Here is a 22,654-nt window from a genome sequence, read left to right as displayed (position 1 = left end):
CACTTGGATTCACATGTGCTCCCACGTGACAAGTCACATGATCATCGCCAAACACAAACAAAAAGGGTGAGCTGAGAAAAATAATACAAGTAATAAAATATTAAGAATTAACCCTCACCCAGTTTTTATCTTAGCCAATTTTAGTTTATTGACTTCTTTGTAACATCATACCCCAATCTCATAACCTATATGCGAAAGATCCCTTCGCAACCTTGGTCTTCAGGGATTATCATGCTCCCACGAACCTACTCGTTCACAGTCCAGCTCTACGAACCTCCCTGCCCGTAGTCCAACCCTACGAACCTGTCCACTCGTAGTCCAACATGCGTGAACACCTACTATGAACCTCCTTGCTCATAGCAGTCTCAAGTGTGAGCACAGAACATACGAACCTCCCCGCTCGTATCTCCACACAAAAGTATAAAAGATACGGAACTCTCATCCCACATCAATCCCGCATCAATCACGCATCTCACATCTCCGTTAAGAACCTCTCCGCTCGTAACTAATTCAGCATATTATTGACCAAGCCATCAAGATTACTCGTGCAAGTTCATCTGCAACAGACCCCTACCCCTACACTATCGCCTGGCGCTTCCTATATGCCGCCAGGCGAAAACATGCTCTAGACCGCCTGGCGGTAACTCCCTGCCGCCAAGCGCCAAGCTCCCAGTGGCCACTCTGTTTGTGGCTTATTGTCTAGTAGGACATCCCTGCCACTAGACGCCACACCAGTAAATCGGGTTTGTACTAATTTAGACAATTCAATAGATTTCTAAACACATCCAATCATTGCAGTCATACATCCAGAACACCAATTCCAAGTAATTACGACTCTCAAGTCACTGAATTCGTCATAACAACTTCTCAAACACTATCCACAGCAAGCACTCATGTATTTGAGCTTGGAGATAAATCATAAAGTGGTCAATCACATACTTGCACATGTGACACTAACAACTAGCATTTCAATAATACAATTATACCACCACATTCATGTGAGTACCATTTTCATATCACATAATCCAACATGACAATTACTAAGGACACTCAAACATAAACTCTAAAACTTTCCATCTTAATAATAATGCACCACTTTAAGCAATTTACACACACATATACCCTAAATAGGTGAAGCTTTATACCAGCAGTTCAAACATACATGAAATCATACAAAATCTACCGTACTATGATACTCATTCATTATATTACCTCACCTACTAAGTTTAGGAATTATTAAGCCAATTTGTAACTAACCCATTCATGAGTACTCTTAAAGGTTTTAATTGACATTAACAAGAAATCATACATATATTTAGAATACTTCAAATAGCAATCTCTGAAAGTTCCAATAATGCAATTCATTTAGTGTGTTAACAAAACCTATCTTGACTCCTTCCTTCCCATATTTTAATCACTCCAAGTTTCTTATGACTCCTTAACTATCATGCAACAACACATCCAATTAATTACCCTTACATCATACAATCACACTCATTTTCATACTAACAGTTATCCACAACAACCACAATCTTAATTTTTCCACTGAGTACGCCAAACCACTGCTGGCCTCTCGATATTGCCTGGTGGCACGTTTTATACCGCCAGGCAGTGCATTAGGAATATGGGAAACTCCATATTTCCTTGTACCTGCAGAACCTTAGCATCCCTAAATCCCTATATCAGTATTCCATTAGCGATTCAGCCACAAGTATTCATGTCTTCAGCATACACTCATAATTCTATTAATCTAACCAAGCCTTCCAATAACAATTTCTTATTTCTGCACATTGTAATTAACAATCAAACACCAACCCATATTAATCCCGTATTTGCACACAAACCCCATTTTATCGAATCACCACAAACAACCCACAATGTCATCCAATTATGCTAAGGAACATATTATCAAGATCATATGATTGCAGAGTGCCAACACATCACGAAAACATCAAAAATGCATAAAACTATGCGATTCCAGTGCGTGTCGCCTGGCGGTTCCTCTTTACCGTCAGGCGGTTCATCACAGAACCCAGAAAACCATGTGAAAATGGTTGTGTCGCCTGGCGGGGCCTTCTTGATCACCGGACAGTTTCTGGGCAGAACCCAAAATTTACGAAAAACATGTGAATTGAAGGGAGACTCTAACATTCATGACATGGAAACATTTAAAACAATATGAACGAAATTAAAACAGGCATAGATAGCTCCCCTTACCTGGTTTCCTAGCTCCCAAAAACAAATCCTAATGGATTCTTAATGTATTCAAAGGCTCCACTCCTATTCCCTTGCAACACTCAAATTTTTTCTTTGGATTCACTATTTCTCAGTTCCCTCTCACTCTTGTTGTTGCCAAACTCTAGAACACCCTATTTTCTCACTCACTCCCCATTTTCTAGCCCAAAATAAATAAAAAATATATTAAAACGAAAATTTAATTAACACTAAGTTAGTGGTCATTAACTTGTGCTTTTACTTTCCCCATGCTACCCTTCTGGCTTGTCATAAGAGCTCTACAGGTTCTAGGCTTTTCCTTCTTTAGCAAAAATATTAAGCATAAAAAATAAAAGTTATGCTAACCAAGGTTCAAGCTCACATCCTCCCACCCCTCAAGCATAACCACAACCATCAAGCTATCATATTTTCCATGTTCAATTCACACAATTCTATCATATTAACTCCTACCTCTGAATTCACAATATATTTGTAAAATACAACACAATTAAATAAACATACAAATGACAGACAAGACTTGAACCCATGTCCTCTCCACGTCATTCTACACACTTAGGGATGTAAAAAATATCCGTACCCGCGGGTATCCGCGGATAAAATCCGCAACGGGTAGGAAATGAATATTAAAAATGGATACCCGCTACCCGCGGGCATGGGTATTTTTGATACCCGCATGTTAACGGGGCGGGTACGGGTATCATTGTATCCGTACCCGTGGATACTCGTACCCGCTAAACTTTACCTTATATATATATATATATATATATATATATATATATATATATATATATATATATATATATATATTAGTAAACAACATTATGAGTCTTCATTCAATAATGATGGTCAGATTCTTACCCCACAAATGAGTAAATTACTTCCATATACTGTGGAGGCATTGATGTGTCTCTAAGACTGGTTATGGACCAACATGGAAGGTAATGAAATTAACACTTTTACTTAGATATTTTAATTAAGTGATTGTTAGAAATTTTTACTGAACTTCTTATGTTTTAAGGCTCTTCTAGATTAAAATTGGACAACATGAAACTTTATACAATGTTGCAAGAGGTGGACATGGATGAAGTTAGTAATTTCTTTAATATTTTATTCAAAAATAAACTACAATATAAATTGATAGTGATTTTTTTTATTTGTTTGTTTTTCAAGAATCAATCGGAGAAAGGGGACTTGTTGATCTAAACACTAATTATGGTTAAATATTTATTTTTTAAAATATTTTTGTAAATACCCGCGGATATCCGTGGATACTCGCGGATATGAAAAAAATAGACGGGTACCCGCATAACGGATACCCGACGGATATGGGTACGGGTACGGGGCGAATATTTATCTAGCGGGTAGGGTACGGGGGAGCTACTACCCGTACCCTACCCGCCCCGTTGACATCCCTATACACACTCAACCACTTAAGCTATCATTGTTCCTTGTCTAGGGATTATCCAGAAACTCCCTTAGATTATTGTCAACCTCCCACTCCTCGTACCTTACTACTTATTAGTTGTATGAATTTCCTCAGTCTTACATTATTGGTAGTTTCTTTTGAATAAAGCAAAAACGATATTCATTCGTAAGTTGCATTTATAAGGGCTTATGTATTCTCCCGAATTTGTGAATGTTTCGGGTGATTTAATTGAAGTGAATCGGATGCACCCCTGTTCTGGAATTTAAATACAGTTGGAAAAGCAATTCCTCTTTTCACATGTTTTGACATATCCATGTGTGTATTAGTATTGCAGCATGAATTAGTGTAATGAATAATGTTTTTTTTTATTTTATTCGTTTTATTATACATTGATATAATTAGTGGAATTGTGAATTTGGAACTGAGTGGTTTGATTAAAAAAAAATCAAAACTCACTTTTTAGGTAAATGTGAATGGCATGAATAATTTATTTCATATTATATATATATATATATATATATATTTAATATATTTGATTTTGGTAAATAAATAAATATTCAATTTTATGGTAGTTTAGTATTTTATGAGCAAATTAAATGTTTAACATTTTATGATCTTATATTCGAAATGACATCTTTAATTAGATGGTTCGGAGAAAATGTTAAACATTTGTGTTTATGTATATCTGTGTATTTTAATTTCAACTTTTTTGGATTTTGACCATCGCGTGATGGCGATCATGCGGTTGGAAAATCGCGTCATTCTGCTGTGTAAATTGTCGAGATATTTCTTTTATATACAATTATTTGATGCATTATATAATTTTATTATATTTGGTTAAGTTTGAGTAATATAATTTTATATGAGTGTGATCTCACCTATCATGGGAACAATTGTATAAGATTTTGTGTGAATGAAATAATTTTTAATTATTTCATGAATAAAACTTAAGTTTATATATTATATTCTTGGCTTTTGGGTATGAAATTTTTGTACAAGTTCTCTACTATTTTAGTGACGTGTTAGTATGATTTACTCTCCCTGTTAGGATGTCTATACTTGAATTAATTTTTTTTACCCTTATTTGGAGATGTTATTATTTAAGGGGTTGTTCATGCATAATATAATTTTATTGTATTTTGTTAAGTATGGGAAATATAATTTTATATGATTGTGAACTCACCTATCGTTAGTACAATTATATGAAATTTTGTGTTAATTATTTTTATATAACATGAATGTCAATCCTCTCGTATGTTAGTTTATTTCTTGATGATATGATGTACTTTGAATTTTATCTTATATCAATTACCCTATCGATATTAGATTTCTTTATGACATGAGTTGTGCATTGTCTTTTATTTCTTAATTATATTTCTTATTTATTGTTATTCAGGTTGGTATTATAGGCATGTTTGACTGTGTATTCAAAATTATTAAATTTTATTGCACAATAATTATGCATATTAGATGTTTCTTTGTCGTTTTGATGTCGACTTCTTTGCCCATGCACTTGACTTTGGTCAAAACTTTGAATAAAATAAATTTTGAGGACAGGAAAGAATCTATGGACTTGTGTTTGGTAATTACCAATATGGACTCTTCTTTGAGAGGAGAAGCCCACTTTTACTCATGATTACCCTTGAGTTCATTACTATCTAGAGGGCTTCCCGTAAGAAATGGGAACACTCAAATAAAGTGTGTTTAATGATGTTGTAAAACACTATAAAGAAGTCTATATGGTTCAACCTGATGGCTTTTTGCTAAATAAGGCAAAGAGCATTTTAGTTTGCAAGTTGAAGAAGTCTATTTATGACTTAGACAAGCTTCTAGACAATGACATTTGAAATTTGACTGGATGGTCACTTCTTTTGGCATTAAGGAAGATGCCTCAAATAAGTGCATTTACTTGAATACTAGTGAGAGTAAATTCATCATTCTTGCCTTATATGTTGATGATATTTTTCTTGTTAGAAGTAGTGTTGAACTTTTGACTGGGACAAAATTTGTGTTAAATAGCCACTTTGGTATGAACCTTGGCGATGCTTTTGTTGTTCTAGGCATTCAGTTTTTCGTGATAGGTCATGTGGCATTCTTGGATTGTCTTAGAGAGGATACATTGATAAAGTCCTTAAGGTTTAACAAGCATTCTTTGCTTCCATGTATTCAAAAGGTGAGAAACTCTCTAAATCTCAATGTCCTCAAAATGACATACAATGATAGAGTTAAAATGAAAAAGTTCCATATGCTTCTGATATTGGTTGTTTAATTGCTTCTGCTATTGGTAGTTTAATGTATGCTCAAGTTTGTACTCGTCCCGATATTATTTTTGTTGTTAATGTTGTAGGGAGATACTTGAGCGACCTAGGTTTGGGTCATTGGAAAGCCGTTAAAAAGGTCTTTAGGTATTTATAGGGAACCAAGGATCACATGTTGACCTATAAGAAGTCTGATCAACTTCAGGTCATTGGTTACTCTGATTCTAATTTGGTTGGTTGCCCTAATGATCGAAAATCTGCTTCTGGCTTTGGTTGTATGATGGCAGAAGAAGTTATTTTTTGGAAGAGGGTTAAACAAACTCTTACAACTACTTCTACCATGAATGCAGTATGTTGCTTGTTATGAAGCACTTGTCAAGCTATGTGACCTAAAATTTGATTTTTGACTTTCAAATTATTGAAAGTATTTCTAGGCTACTTGTAATATATTGTGGAAATACTACCACCTTGCATTTTTTTTCTCAAAAAAACATAAGTTTTATTCGCTCAAAGCATTTTGATATAAATTTTTTGTTTATTAGAGAGAAAGTTTTGGATTTTCAGACTCGGATTGAGCAGACTACTACAATAAATATTTTAGCAAATCCACTAACTAAAGGCTTAACTATTGGAGTTTTTCAAAATCATATAACTCATATGGTTGTAGTTAAGTCTTTTGATGTACTGGTTAGTGGGAGTCTGAAATGTACCCTTTATGGTTTTTATGAGATGTAAATTTATAAATGACGTCAGTTTCATTGCATCTCTTTCAACATAAAAAATTTTGAACCATTTTGGGATGACATATTTATTATGTTTGTTTTTATTTTATTTAATATCAATTATTTTTGAAATCTAAGCATATGGTATGTATCCCTATCAGATATATCTTAGTGATTCATGCTTATATTTCTTAATTAGTATTTGTGCTTATGTTTTTATTTATTTATTAATGTTATCCAAGTGGAAAACTGTTGTATTTTATATAATTTTGTTATATAAAATTATTATTCTCTATTTTATTATTATTGCGGATTAACATTAATTAATAAATTATATTATTTGTAAATATCAATTATATAGCATAATTGTTATGAATTTATGGATAATACATATTGGATTTTTGATAAATGGTTCGTGATGGGTTGGACTGTTAGTGAACGGTCTATCATACTATTTAATAATTTGTTGAGAGGTCTCTGATCTCTGTTTGTAAGAATATAAAACTGATATCCCATTAGTTAGTCTTACAAGAATCTTTTTTCATACAACGAGAAAGAGAACAATATTTTGTCACAAGCACATCTACCTTGTTCCTAAAGTTTGATCAAGTACTCTTCCGCATTCTGTTATTTTTTTTTTTGTATTGAGAATTACTCTTAAATTATTAGGGATAATGTATTGTGTGATAAGGTTTAATCTGATCTATCTTATCGGTCTATCTCGATTATAATATAACAGTCCCAACACTTATCTCCATACCCATCTCATCCTTATACCCGACCCTATTTTAAATTACTAAAAAATCTTTAATTGATTAGTCAATTTAAAAACTTATATTAAATTTTCTTTTGTCTTTAATTTTGTAACTTCCTTACGGGTCACACATCGATTATTTTTACTCTTTTTCTATGATTATTTGCCTTTATCTATTTGTTACTTGATACTATTATTGATATTTATACAATGAAAATTTCTTTTTAATATTTGACATTACAGAAAAAATATGTGTATTCTTTTGACATTAACTACTTGATAATATCATATATGTATTTTTTTGTAAAAAAAAAATAATTAATATTTGAAACAGTAAAGGAGCAAGTATTGGTGTGAGTATGGACATACCCGTTTCTTGATGGGATGGAGATGAAACAAATTAATACCCGATAAGTATACGGATGTGGATGTGAATGATTTTGTATATCAAGGTTGATGACTACATAGTCAAATATTTACTCGTGAAGCCATGTAGCCATCCTTACTAACGATATTACCTAAACGATTATAATATTAACTTAAATGTGTTATCTAATTTTAAAAGAGTAATGATTTGTCTAACGTCGGCCATCATAGATGTTAGAGAGTCAAATCCATTGAACATCACTAGATGATTTAGTGAACTGTCCATTATATCATTTAGTGCATATATGTTTCTTGAACAATCTAACATGTGTTTTTGCAGTACACTACACCGTTTTTTGTTTTTGTTTTAGGCAACACTGGACTTACCAATACATAAAAAAATGTTACCTAAACACATAAAAGGCAACAATTTATACGTGTGGTTTAAAAAATATCAATGGTCACACTTTTCTAAAGATGAGACTTTAAAATTATGAAAGTGTTGGAAAAAACGTAACATCAATTAAGAACATTACTGTTTCTATCCCCAAGAAACACCCTATTTGCAGAGAAATAAGATTAACACAAAGAACACAAGAATGTAGCGTGGAAACTCCAAATACAGAAAAAACCCATGACTATAGAGAATAATCACTATGTGCAAATTTGTACAACACATAGAAAACACTCTAAACCCTTTGACCCCAAGTACAACCACACCCTTCAGAGCAAGAATTTAGTTACACCTCACAACATTCTATTAGAAGAGAATAAGAAAAGTAAAACACTAGCTCAAAGTGTCTTTGACTTAGAGCAAAGAACATCATGAAAAATAAATGAATGACAGTTTTTTTAGTGACTAGATGAATGAATTTTTTTTTTCTTTATAATTTAGTAATCAAATTTTTAGTTACTTAGATTGGTTACTAATTTTGTCTTTGAAATCAGTCACTAAATTGGTGGTAACTAATTTTAAAAAGTAAATTAGTCTTTAATTCATTTATATTTTTGGTAATTAGAGATCATAAAATTATAATTATTTATTTATTTAGAGAATTTTTTTAATCTCTCACTAACATACAATTAAAAATTAGTTTTTAGTCATTTTTAATCTATAAAAATAATATTTTAAAGAATTATATATATATATATATATATATATATATATATATATATATGTTACATAATAATATTTTTAATTTGCGAATTGTTGGTTTTGTTTAAGACCGTTGTTAAAGTTTTTGAATGTTTTCCATGATTGGGAATGATATTAGATGTTTTATTTTTATTGTAGTTGATTGTACCAAGTAATATCCATTAAGTTGTTGTATTAAACATACCAAAATAAAATATATGTCACCTCCAATATATATTTTGCGCTCAAAACACACATAAGCACCTCCACGCAATAACAAAACAATATTTAGAAAACTATAATTGCTTCGAATGCATACATTACTAAGACTTTAATAAACTATGTCACTCTTCTCCTTTGTAAAATTGTTTATTTCTTAATTTAAGTATTTCCCTCACACTCAATTATCATCTTAAAAAAAATATAATATTCTATTACGGGTCTTACATATCAGATGAGAAAATCAAGAAGTGCCAAATTTAAAAGAGCTTTTTTGTGTTAAGATAAGTATCTTGTAGGATGGGGAGTTGAGCTTTCGTCTACGACACAATGCTACGTCACAGAGTTATTTAGTTGAAGAATTATTGATGAATGATTCTGTAATGAAGGTAGTTAGAATATGAGTTTTTATTGTTATTTGATATTGTTAGAAATATTTTAATATAATTTAAAAAATAAATAATTAAAATAAAAATTCTATTGTTACTGAACTTTTTATAGACCTTTAATTCATAGGTTAATGTTTTTTATGGTTAACGGCTATATTCTGATTACAATTTACTTCTTTGTCTCTCTTTTCTACCTATAAATACTACCTAGGTACATAGGAGAAAATTGATGTATATAATTGTTTCTATTTCTATTGGTAATAATAAATGAAATTATGGATAAATAAAATTCTTTCTCATTGCATAATTTTTTTTTGTGATGTCTATAGCTAATGTTTTTGCTGTTATATAAATTTATGCTTTAATATTGTATATTCTTACCATTGATGATGATGTTCTATATAATGTATATATTTTAAGTGTTTTGTATGAAAATAATTATAAAATAGTTTGTCATACTAAAACTACTATTATGTTATGGAAAACACTAGAACTAAACTTTGCATTTGCAAAGGGAAAAAAAATTAGCTTGATATTTATATGAAAAGAAATGACTGATAATAAATTATCATATTAATGATTTTTAAAAATATTGTTTATAACATGAAATTACGATGAATTAATTGACATCATGCTTATGATCATGTCTGTGATGATAAAAAAAAAATCTTTATATGATAAATTGAATGGATGGTCAAGTAAAAACTAAACTTGTCTTTTAGCAATTATTTAAAAAAAAATTTGCTTTTGTTTGATATGGTAAATGTTATGTTTCAAGTTCTAGATTGTCTTTGCCTAAAATTATATTAGTGAAACTTTATATTATGCTTGCCATATATTTGAATATAAAGGGTTGTCATAAAGTTTTTTATGAGTTATGAAAGAAAAATAGAACCACATTTAAAATATTTCAAAGTGTGGGGGTGTCTTGCAATGGTTAAAATACCTTTTAATAAAAAAAAATCTTGGTTATATATTATAAAGTGAATGAATATATACCTCGCTATTTTGACATTTAGTGATAATATTATTTGTGTTTCTTCTAGTTATGGCAATATGTCCAATTTCTTGAGATGATTGAAGGATATATTAACGTAAATTGTTATTGATTCTAGTGACACAAGATCACTTGTTGGTTATGGTTATGTTTTAACCTTGGATGAAGGTGTTCTACCATGGAATATGTTAAAAAACTGGTGTTCTGTCACAATCTACTATACAAGCATAAATTATTCATTTTTCCAATGCATCCTGACAATTAAATTGTTATATTTAAAGTTTGAGTTAAATATGTTTTTGGTCCCTCAAGTTTTAGCGAAATTTGGAATTAGTCCCTCATCAAAACTTCTGACCAATTTAGTCCTTCATCTTTCAAAATGCGTGAATTTAGTCCTTTTAACCAAATTTTGTTAAGTTTATCTCACGTTTCAAGCACATTTCATGATAGTATTTAAGTTAACATTGAAGCAAAAATGTGTCAAACAGTATAAATAATTTAAATACTATCATGAAATGCGCTTGAAATGTCAAATAAACTTAACAAAATTTGGTTAAAATGACTAAATTCACGCATTTTGGAAGATGAAGGACTAAATTGGTCAAAAGTTTTGATGAGGGACTAAACCCAAATTTTGCTCAAACTTGAAGGACCAAAAACATATTTAACCCTTAAAGTTTTTAGTAAAAATGTCAATGAAATTGGCATATGAGAATGAGAGACAAATATATTAGAAACTAAATCACTCATGGTATTGTATCTCTTGACTTTGTCAGATCAAAGAGAAATATTGCAGATCTGCTTATCAAAGGGTTGATGCATCAACAACAAGTCTTTGAGTCGTCGAAGGGAATGAGACTATAGCCCATAAATTAGTTGCAACAATGGACACCCATCTCCACATGAATGGCGATCCCATGGAATGAAGTTTAATGGGTAACAACGAAGTTGTTGTTGACTAAAGTACAACAAATAATTTGATTAAATTTTATGTCTCATTCCTATGGCGAGGTGTACTATAAATTGTGGCAATAATAAGGTTGAGGTATGTGCATTATTATGCTTATTTTATAAAATACCTCTTAATAAACTCAATGGTTTAGGTATGTGCATCATTATGCTTATTTTATAAAATACCTCTTAATAAACCCAATGACAATTATTGTAGGGGTGTGAGTCACAAACCACCCTTTGAGGGTTTACCTAGTGAGTGTGATGGTGGGGCCGCTATTGTGAGACATGGGCAAGTCTCTAAGTGACACTCATGAAACAAGATACATGCACAAGGCCGTAACGTGCACCCACTGATTAGAACCTATAATGAACACCGATATTGTATGTGTTATTTACTAAAACCCAGTCACAGGGGATGTAACTCAAGGCAATTAAGTCTCTGCATTTTCTCGGGTGGAAGTTTATAAGCACTAGGTGTAAGGGTCAGACCCGGAAGGTTCCTTACGCTGAACTACAATATTTTGTTTTAAAAGATAATATATTTTGTGTTATTTTATTTTTTAAATTATATGGGGGATTGTTAGAAATATTTTAATATAATTTAAAAAATAAAAATTCTACTGTTATTAAAGTTTTTATAGACCTTTCATTCATGGGTTAATGTTTTTTATGGCTAACAACTATATTTTGATTACAATTTACTTCTTTGTCTCCCTTTTCTACCTATAAATACTACCTAGGTGCATGGGAAAAAAGACAACAACAAAGACAACAAATACTAGAGTTTTTCTTAAAAGTGTTATTCTTTTCTTCTCTATGTTATCTTAAAACAATGGTGTTCATAAGGTTCGGAGATCCTTCCCTGCACTCGATCGATCTGATGGTGGGTTGTTGTATCTTGGGAGAGAAACGCATATGATTTGAAACACATATGATTATGTATTTGTTTAGCCCTGTGTAGTAGGAGCGTTTTCTCTCTAAGAATAGTGTTATGCGTGCCTCAACCTAAATATTTCTACTCCTTCCCTTGTTTATTGTTTATTTATTATTGTTATTATAATCGTTAATATTTGATTAATATTCATTGTTTTATATATATGTCTTAGTATTATTATTGATTTAATAATTATTATATTATCATTTTATATTTTTATTATTATTAGTATTATTGGAGTAATCATTTTCTAACAGATATGATATGACAAGAATGATTTGATGATTTTTCTTTTGCTATGCTATGTGTGGCATTCCAACATCGGAGCAAAAAAGGAGAATAAGAGGAGAATGTACTCTGTTTCAGAAATATTCAGAAATATTGCAGGGTAAGAAATTGACAATGGTAATTCACATTAAAAAAACACTTTTAAATAATGATTAATTTTAGTAATAAAAAATATATTTAGAGATTAATATTTTAATTAAAGACTAATTTAGAAGTCAATTATTTTAGTAGCCAAAATCTTGATAGTTAGAGTTAGCAATAAATTTTAAATACCTTAAACATTGTTTTAGTTACCAACTTAGAGACAAATTATAATTTTTTAAAATTATTTTAGTTACTAATAATTATAATTTATAAATTAATATTTAAATTAGTTACTATAGTAACTAATTTTTTTTGTCATCAAAATTAATAATTATTCAAAGATTTTCTGATAATGCTAGTTTTATCTTTGTCTTCATTCACCAACCATCACACTTACTTTTTGGGTTACTATTCATATTTTTTCAAATGTTAAGGAAAATAATCTTTTTCTAAAATTCTATACTTAGTTTCACTAATATAGAAGAACACTATTTTACTTTTAAATTTGTAAGTAATGGCATTGCAATTTTCTCTCACTTTCTATTATACTTGATTACCAACTTTGAATTAGTTATTAACACTATTTTTATCATCTTAAAAAATAATTTTAAATAAAATAAATTATTTAATTATTTTGTTATAAAATTAGTAAAAAAAAATTTAATAATTGAAAATCTTAAAATTTTAAAAATTATTTTAAAATTATTTTGACGATTTAAACCTTAAATAAGTGTTAAATGGTAATAAAATATAATATATTTTGTGATAACTTTTAATTATTTGGATATAATAACAAATCATAAAAAAAATTGTGGTAATTTTTAATTGTTAGATTCATTTTCTTTTTCTAGCAAAAATACCAACGGTTAAAATATAATATTTTGTAAGTTTTTGACATATTTATTTTGATTATTATTTTAACTATTAGAAATTTTATTTGTGACAATTTTTAATCGTTAAATTTATAATTTTAACTGTCATAAATATAATATTTTTTTTAGCGTACATGTCTTACATGTTTAACCATTTTTGTATAAAAATATGTATAATATTGTAGAAATAAAAACATAAATATCAAAATTAGCTCTTGAGTTTTGTTCTCGTTTAGTAATTTTTTCCATCAAAACTAATAATGTAATTAGAGATGTCAAAATAGGTTACAGCTTGTGAGCCAACACGGCTCAGTACGGGTTTGAGCCGAGTTAGGCTGAGAAAATTTCATGTTTTCTAAAAGTGGATTTAATTCGATCTGACTCACTTAACCCACGGGTTAAATGGGTTCAAGCCGGTTTGAAGGTGTGGGTTGACCTACAACCCACCACCAACAACACTATTAATTTTTTTTACAATTTTTAAAAGAAATTATTATAACTATTTACTACTCCTAGTTATATAGGTTCATATTTTTAAATACTAGAATGTTGCTCAATAATATTTGAATAATTTGAATGTTTAATCTATTTGTTTGTCAAGTTATATATACTTTAATTTTTCACTACTATCTTTATAATAATATTTCGAGAACTAGATGAACAATTTGATTCCATTATTATAAAAAATAGGGTTAAATATGTTTTTGGTCCCTCAAGTTTCAGCGAAATTTGGAATTAGTCCCTCATCAAAACTTCTGACCAATTTAGTCCTTCATCTTTTAAAATGCGTGAATTTAGTCCTTTTAACCAAATTTTGTTAAGTTTATCTGACGTTTCGAGTGCATTTCATGATAGTATTTAAGTTAACATTGAAGCAAAAATGTGTCAAACAGTATAAATAATTTAAATACTATCATGAAATGCGCTTGAAATGTCAGATAAACTTAACAAAATTTGGTTAAAAGGACTAAATTCACGAATTTGGGAAGATGAAGGACTAAACTGGTCAAAAGTTTTGATGAGGGACTAAACCCAAATTTCGCTCAAACTTGAGGGACCAAAAACATATTTAACCCTAAAAAATAAATCGAGTCAATTCACTTTCGTTGTAGTATAATAAATATATAAAATAAATTACAAAAAAAAAAACATTTGTAAGTAAATCAACCTACTAACCCACCAACCCGTGAGGAATTGGACCGGGTTGCAAATTTCTAACTCACCAAAAAGTAAGTGGAGTTGAATTGATCTTTTTTTTAACTCAATTCGTAATAAGTCAACCTGTGTGAACCGGATTCGCTTTGACACTCCTAAATGTAATGATCCCACCATGAGGATAACTCTTGTTTTATGTAATTCATTAGTTATATATATATATATATATATATATATATATATATATATATATATATATATATATATATATATATATATATATATATTCTTAGTTTTCTACCTCAAATTTATAGGGTTGAATCAAATAATGATCATTAAATCTTTTTCTTCCATAAACATGTCGTATATGAGTGAAATAATGCGTAAGATATATTCAAACCTCAAACTCATTTAAATTGTTTGATTCCGAAAAGAAATATTCAAATTAATAAAAAAAAAAACAATTTTAATCTTTATCTTAATGTGCACACATGTTCGTTAATGTGCCTCAGCTTTTTTTTTTTGTGGTTTAATTCATGCGTTACATTACATGAGTTCAAACTCCAATCAAAATGATGAATTAATAACTTGAAATAAAATTAAATAACATTTGAGAATTAAAAATAAACATTTAAGTGGTCATATTAATAAATGTAAAAATGAACTATTAATTAGTGCTAAGAAATAATTAATGCTTCTAAATTTAAATAATGAAAAAGTCAATAGAGTTTGTCATGGTATTCTATTAATTGATTAAAATATAACGGTTGTGATCAATGACTATAAAATTGGTTAGGAGTGGTTTTGTTTAGTTGAATTGACATCATTTGGTTTGCTATTATTCTGAATCAATTGTAATGGCAAATGACAAGGTTCTTGTATTAGAGGGTGAGATGAGTTTGGTGTTAAGACAGATGAATAAAACTTTTTATTCTAATAAAGAAATCTTCCTTCAGGAACTTATTAATAATGCTTCAAATGTAAGTAGTTCTTTAATTTAATTTTTATTTATATATTTATTTTATCTTAGTGTTATCAATCATTGGATGTATATACAGGCTTTAGATAAAATTCAATTTGAGAGTCATACAAACAAGAATATTTTAGATGATAGGGTAATAAGATTGATTCCCCACAAGGCTAACAAAACACTTTCCATCATTGACACTGGTATTGGCATGACCAAAACAGGTAGGAAGGTGTCAATATTTCATATTCATTTTCACTTTTCTTGCATGCTCATTAATTGTTTTATTTTCATGTATTTATTTTAGATTTGGCATATAATTTAGGAGTTGGCTTCTACTCTACATATTTGATTGCTGACAAGGTTATTGTCACCTCCAAGCATAAGGATCATGATCAATATATATGGGAATCTCAACCAGGTGCCTCTTTCATTGTTAATAACGACATCAATGCCCAACAACCATCAAGGGGAACCAATATCACCCTTTTCCTCAAGGATAATCAGGTTCACAAAGTAACTTATTTGTATTTTTTTTATTATTTCTTTTGCTTACTCAATTCATTTTTTACAGTTAGAATACTTGGAAGAGGTCACTATCAAGAATCTCGTTATCAAATATTGCCAACACATCTCCCACCGCATTTACCTATGGAATGAGAATACCAAGGATGATTGGCAACTTATTAACATTTGGTTTCATAACCGACAGAGAGACAGTAAACATGTAGCTCAAAAACTTATGAATCACATACCAGATGATTTTGTATTCTCTATTCTTTCTAACCTACCTTTGAAATCTTTGAAGAGATTTGGATGTGTACGAAGATCATGGGCCCTCTTGTTTGAAAATTCTCATTTCATGAACCTCCTTCGTAATAACTTCATATGTAATCACCAATCGTACTATGATGATACATATCTCCTATTGAATCTCTCTCCACTTTACCAGAATCATTACAATTCCTCCTTATTTTCAATTTCTGGCGAGAGGTTTCAAAATATGGAAAAATTATACTGGCCTAGTCAAATTCAAGAGGATTACCTTGAGGGAATTGGTATTTTAGGTTCTTCTAGTATCAATGGAATTCTGTGCCTATACGTAAAAGATCTTGTGTATTTATGGAACCCAACTATCAACGAATTCAAGGTTATTCCTCCCAGTCCATTTAAGAATGCACCATATTATATTTATATTGGGATAAAGTATCACGGATTTGGCTATGATTGTGTTAGAGATGATTATAAGGTGGTTAGGGAAGTATCTTTTTTTGTTAATTCTGATGACGATGTGGAACCACATGATGTTTTCCCCCTCTCATGTATTTGGGAGATGTATAGCCTAAGAAGTAACTCTTGGACAATCCTTCAACTGTGTGATTGCGTGCCTACAAGTTTTGATGATAATAATAAATTTTACTTAGAGGGAATGTGTCATTGGTTGGGTTATGCAGAGAGTTGTATTCAACATGTAGTATCATTTGACTTGATCAATAAGGTGTGGATTACGACCCTCCCACCTTTAGACATACCTATGGAAATATATGATAATAAGCATTTTGTGAGGAGACAATTATTTCTCCTAAATCAGTCAATTGCTTTGATGTCAAATTATGCAGAAACAACAACCTTTTACATATCAATTTTGGTTGAAGTAGGTAAGAAGGAAACATGGACTTTACTCTTTGTTTTTGGACCCATACCTTACATTGCATTCCCTATTGGAACAAGGGATATGGGCAATATACTCTTCCAAACACATGATGGTGATCTAGCATGGTTTAATTTAAATACCCACACAGTTCAGAAGCTTGGTGTCAACATACATGGTGGTTATTCCCAATTAGTAGTTCATAAGGAAAGTCTTCTTACAATTGCAAGAATAAATAGTTAATTGTTTTCCTTATTTCCATTTGAGTAGGTAATGATTCGTTATCATAATTTTCTCTTGTACTTGTCAAAATAAGGCTTGTCAGTTTCATATCTTATTTCAATTTGAGTAGTTAATGATTCATTATCATAACTTTCTCTTATTTTTCAAAATAAAACTTATCAATTTCATATTACAATAAAGTATATGATAAATTATGAAACTTTTTAGAAAGTTGTGTTTTGATATGATGTGAAACGATTTTCAAATGAGAGAATTGTATAATTTCAGATTGTCTATTTTAATCGAGATAAACTACCTTTTAATTAAGATGTTAATTTCACTTAGTCGTGAAATTATTTAATTAACTCACTATTTTTAACGTATTTAAATAGAAGAGTATAAACCATTTAAAGAGATATTTAAAGAGATGTAAAGATTTTAATCTACCAAAAACATATTTTACTATATTAAAAGAGAAACCTCATAAATACTCATGGTTCTAGGTTATTCTTATATATTAAAGCGATTTTCTTGCCGATTAAAATGCCATTTATAGTCATTTGAACCCAAATAATAACATTTTAATAGAATAAAGCATCTTTTAATCAATCAAAAGCATTATATTAATAAGACAAGCTTGAATGCATTCTAAACAATGCTTTCAAACTACAATTTAAAGATCAATCCATGCAAGAGAAACTTACAAAGTATACCATGCGCCAATCACACCATGCACCACAATGGCCAAAAGAAGATTGAATGGTATGAATTAAGTTAGGACTAGAAGTGGTATGGGTCCCATCACACCATGCGCCAGCCATATGGTCTGTTATGTTTTATGAAATAAGTTTTATAAATTAAGTTATGACAATATCATAGGATTAGGACCCAAATTCATAATATTTGTACATAAAAATAGAATAAATTTTACGAAAATTAAATTTATATTTTATTAGATTAAATTAAATTTAAATTTAATATTGAATTTAAATTTAATATAATTTATATTTTATTTTACATTTTTTTATAATTTTATTTAAATTTAATTTTAAAAATTTATAAAATATATTTTTTTAATATTTATGAGTATTCACGGTACCCGCGCGTTTTAATATACCTGTAGATATTTTTTAAACGGATATCCATGTGGATAGCGGGACGAGTAACGGGTAAATTTTTTTGTCGTGGGTTAGGTTGCAGATAGACACTATCCGTGGCCAACCCGTTTTCATGTGAATGTCATGAATCACATTTTTTACACAAATGATATAAAATTCTACTTACGTTGTTTACTGTAAAAGGGCAAACCAAGCCAATTCATCTCCAGTTGATTTTCAAATTAAAAAACTTAATGTAAGTTATCTTAGAGAAATCAAATCAGACATGTTTTTTTTTTCTTAATTTTCAGAATTTACCAATTATAATATTAACCCAAAGTAAAAGGTGGCAAAATTAACCCATAAAAGATGAAATTTGTGATAGATTAAAATTAAAAATTCTGAATGGAAAACTCAAGTCTTTGTCGATGAAAATTCCTAATATTAATAAGAATCATACTGATAGTTATTGTTAATAATAATTTAGAGAAGAAATGTCGTGAATCAGGGTCCCAAAATTCTATTCCAATTACTTCTTAAGGAAAATAACTAACAAATTGGGTACTAAAATGGAAATTTAAACATAAAGAATGAATGATCAGACCAAAAATTATATACCAAATACTTCTTAATTAAAGCAACTATGAATGAGTGTTATAAACAAAAGTTGGTAACAAATTAGATCTTGACAATTTTATTGGGAAGTTCAATGGCCACAATGGCCAAAAGAAGATTGAATGGTATGAATTAAGTTAGGACTAGAAGTGGTATGGGGTCCAATCACACCATGCGCCAGCCATATGGTCTGTCATGTTTTATGAAATAAGTTTTATAAATTAAGTTATGACAATATCATAGGATTAGGACCCAAATTCATAATATTTTTACATAAAAATAGAATAAATTTTACGACATGTTCTTCAATAGTCGAATGCATAAAAATATGTATATTTATTCTATGATTATTTAAAGGCCTATTGGATTATTTGTGGTAGATAAGCATATTCTTAGTAAATCTGTCTCAACTCATATAAGTTAATATCATCACGTTATGAGTACATATCAAAACTTCAATACAACATCATTGAAAAAAAAACATATGAATACATATGTAAACTAGTAAATACATCATAAGTTTGTTAACAAAATCAACATAAAACTAATCAGAGTGAACATACCATGTTGTGATAGTTTAAAGGAATTTAATTTGGTGTGATTATGGATCACCAACTAGTGAATGATTATGAATGTTAGGAGAAGAGACTTTTATTAGGAAGTTAAATTGGCCAAAATAAAAGAGATTGATTGGTATGAATTAAGCAAAATCAATTAAGCTTTGGTACTATAAATTGAGATGATTAAACTATCATTTTCCATCAATTTCACAATGAGTTATCTCAAATTTACTTTCTTCATTTCTCTCTTCTTCTATTGTTCAGTAGAAGGATTTCAGTACTGGATAATCGCACAAACTTGGCCGGCAGGCTTTTGTAACCATAATGTTTGTGATGCCACAAAACCAATACCGTTAAAGTTCACTATACATGGCTTATGGCCATCCAATTACAACATGTCACCGCCATTACCTTGCTCTAAGTCCAAGCTAAATGTATCTTTGGTAAGCTTTTTATTTTTTAATAATATTATTTTGATATTATATTCAGAAGATGACTTCTTTTTTTTGTTTATTTTATTAGATTAATGGAATAGTTCCTATACTTGATCAAGATTGGCCAAGTTATAAAACGATAAACAGTTATTTCTGGAATTATGAATGGCAGAAACATGGATCATGTTCAAATATGCTACCATTTGATTATTTCACATTGGCGTTAGATATATATAAAAGGAACGATCTCCAACAAATACTCAAAGATGCAAATATATTACATGACAATACTTACGGTATCAACAAAATCATGACAGCCATACAGACATCACGAGTTGGTGTTCAGCCACAACTATCATGTGAAAAGGGGGACTTAGTTGAAATAAGGCTATGTTTGAACATAAACCCTATTCCGCAGTACATCAACTGTCCTCCAAACAAGGCTTGTCCTACTTATGTAAACTTTATCTAAACTATCATATAATTAATGAATAAACAATTACAAAATTTAAATAATTGTGTTTTCTACTTTTCTACACACTTTTCTACACGATTAGACTACTTATTTTATGTTGTGCCGTTAAAATTTCTAACTAGCTAAACTAAAGAGGCTACTTCTTTTCTATTGTATTCAAATGTGACTAAAATAAATTCAACTACACAAATCTATTCAACTGTACTAATTAATCCATAAAAATTGCACTTTTATAAAAAAATTAAACTTAACCATGTCATAATGCAATTTACAAAAACTAACTTCTTAGTTTTAATTTATCTAATGTGGGTGCATGTAAAATAATTTATTCAACTAATTTTAGTTTAAGATAATTCATTTTTAAACATTTAAAATTAATTCATTTTTAGTTTATTTCTTCGAGAATGGAAGACAACAACTGAGATATGAGAACAAAAATAATAGATTTTTTTCTCTTTAGAAAAGAAAACAGGTGAGAATGGAAGATGAGAACAATTCGTGAGAAACTCAAGTCATATAAAATAACAACAATTAAAATCTGGTTATAAAAAATATACGGTACAATACTTTTACTTCTAGTTCATAAAACAAAAATTAATATATAAGAGATTCATGAAATAAATTATTTACAAACAGAGGAGATCATGTGGTGCCTATATAGATGCTTTCATGAATGAAAGAACTTGAATGATTTAAATTTAAAGTTCTTAATTAAAAGATGAGTTTGTAAGATATAAAAGGCTAATAAGAGACTTCAAGATGGTTTATTTTAAAAATTTATGACTTTACAACCATACATATGACTATCGATGACAAACAAACTGTGTACGTGGGTACGGAGCAAAACCAGTTATATTTTTTATACAAATCATCACTAGGTACAAATATGAGTAACACTTAACTTTATTTTTTAAATTAGGTTAAAGATGATATTAGGTATGAACTTTTCGGTCATGTCCCTATCCTCATAATTGTTTCGGTTGTATTTTATATAATTTTACTATATAAAATTGTTATTTTCTATTTTATTATTATTATTATTGATTAACATTAATTAATAAATTATATTTTTTGTAAATATTAGTTATATTGTACTATTGTTATTAATTTATGGATAATATATATTAATTTTGCATATTCTGGACGTGGAGAACCTGTTTTTTTTTTTCAAGGTGGAGCTGCGTCAATTTCTGTCGTGATGAAGGAGGTGCGACTTCTTTTTCTTCCTTGTCATGATTTGCATCTACAGGTGGCTGCGTTTTGTGCAGCAGTGTTCGCAGCCTCCCTCTTCGTCGTTTATGGTAACAACAGTCTGCGATGGTGGTTGCGCTATACAAAGCTTGGTTTTTGCCGTCGTTGTGGTTGAGCTCACAACGATGGTTGCGACGGTGAGATCTGGTGTGATGGTGGGTCTGATCGCGTTGTAAATTATGTTGTAGTTTCCATGCAATAATACTTTATTATAAACAAACTACTATAGGATTTTAAGATTCATGATTCTCACACGTTCACGCACATAATCACACATTCATGTACATAAATCATAATAGGATACTAACCTTGATCCATGAGAGATCCAATAATAATGCGTTCTTCAACTTCCTTTTCCCACTCTATCTCTTTGTCTTTGTTACTCCTGTCACACTCTCTTTCTTGATGGCTTATTGTGAGAGAATCTTATGACCAGAGACACAACCCTAATATCCTTTTATAAGCCAACGTTCTTCAAGTTGGCTGAGTTTTATTTTATTTTATTACAACTTCCCATAATAACCAATAGGTCCTTATATTTTATTAAATTACAATTAGGCCTATCATAATATTTCCAATGAGTTTAATTCTGAT

At 29.7% G+C, this 22,654-nt stretch overlaps 2 protein-coding genes across 2 annotated transcripts; both read left to right on the top strand.

The window, feature by feature from the left end:
- Window positions 1-15,636: 15,636 nt before the first annotated feature.
- LOC146885767 (uncharacterized) lies at window positions 15,637-17,753 on the top strand. The gene is made up of 4 exons (XM_085674213.1): window positions 15,637-15,768; window positions 15,847-15,979; window positions 16,063-16,262; window positions 16,330-17,753. Exons 1-4 carry the CDS (start codon window positions 15,646-15,648, stop codon window positions 17,647-17,649), a joined length of 1,776 nt encoding a protein of 591 aa, XP_085530339.1. The 5' UTR covers window positions 15,637-15,645; the 3' UTR covers window positions 17,650-17,753.
- Window positions 17,754-19,925: 2,172 nt separating this feature from the next.
- Window positions 19,926-20,806, top strand: LOC146885766 (uncharacterized). The gene is made up of 2 exons (XM_085674312.1): window positions 19,926-20,343; window positions 20,423-20,806. The coding sequence occupies exons 1-2, from the start codon at window positions 20,080-20,082 to the stop codon at window positions 20,804-20,806; spliced, it is 648 nt and encodes a 215-aa protein (XP_085530438.1). The 5' UTR covers window positions 19,926-20,079.
- The last annotated feature ends 1,848 nt before the right edge of the window (window positions 20,807-22,654 follow it).

Source organism: Vigna unguiculata, chromosome 6 (genome assembly GCF_037176805.1).
Source record: "Vigna unguiculata cultivar grain cowpea cultivar isolate G323 ecotype 2 chromosome 6, ASM3717680v1, whole genome shotgun sequence".
Lineage (NCBI taxonomy): Eukaryota > Viridiplantae > Streptophyta > Magnoliopsida > Fabales > Fabaceae > Vigna > Vigna unguiculata.
This window is presented reverse-complemented; position numbering and strand designations above follow the sequence as displayed.

Bases quoted from the DNA above. Each gene is read 5' to 3' on its own strand.
- LOC146885767 (XM_085674213.1), top strand. From the start codon at position 15,646: ATGGCAAATGACAAGGTTCTTGTATTAGAGGGTGAGATGAGTTTGGTG. The intron at 15,769-15,846 runs GTAAGTAGTTCT...ATGTATATACAG, and splicing joins TTATTAATAATGCTTCAAAT to GCTTTAGATAAAATTCAATT. The intron at 15,980-16,062 runs GTAGGAAGGTGT...TATTTATTTTAG, and splicing joins TATTGGCATGACCAAAACAG to ATTTGGCATATAATTTAGGA.
- LOC146885766 (XM_085674312.1), top strand. From the start codon at position 20,080: ATGATTAAACTATCATTTTCCATCAATTTCACAATGAGTTATCTCAAA. The intron at 20,344-20,422 runs GTAAGCTTTTTA...TTATTTTATTAG, and splicing joins CCAAGCTAAATGTATCTTTG to ATTAATGGAATAGTTCCTAT.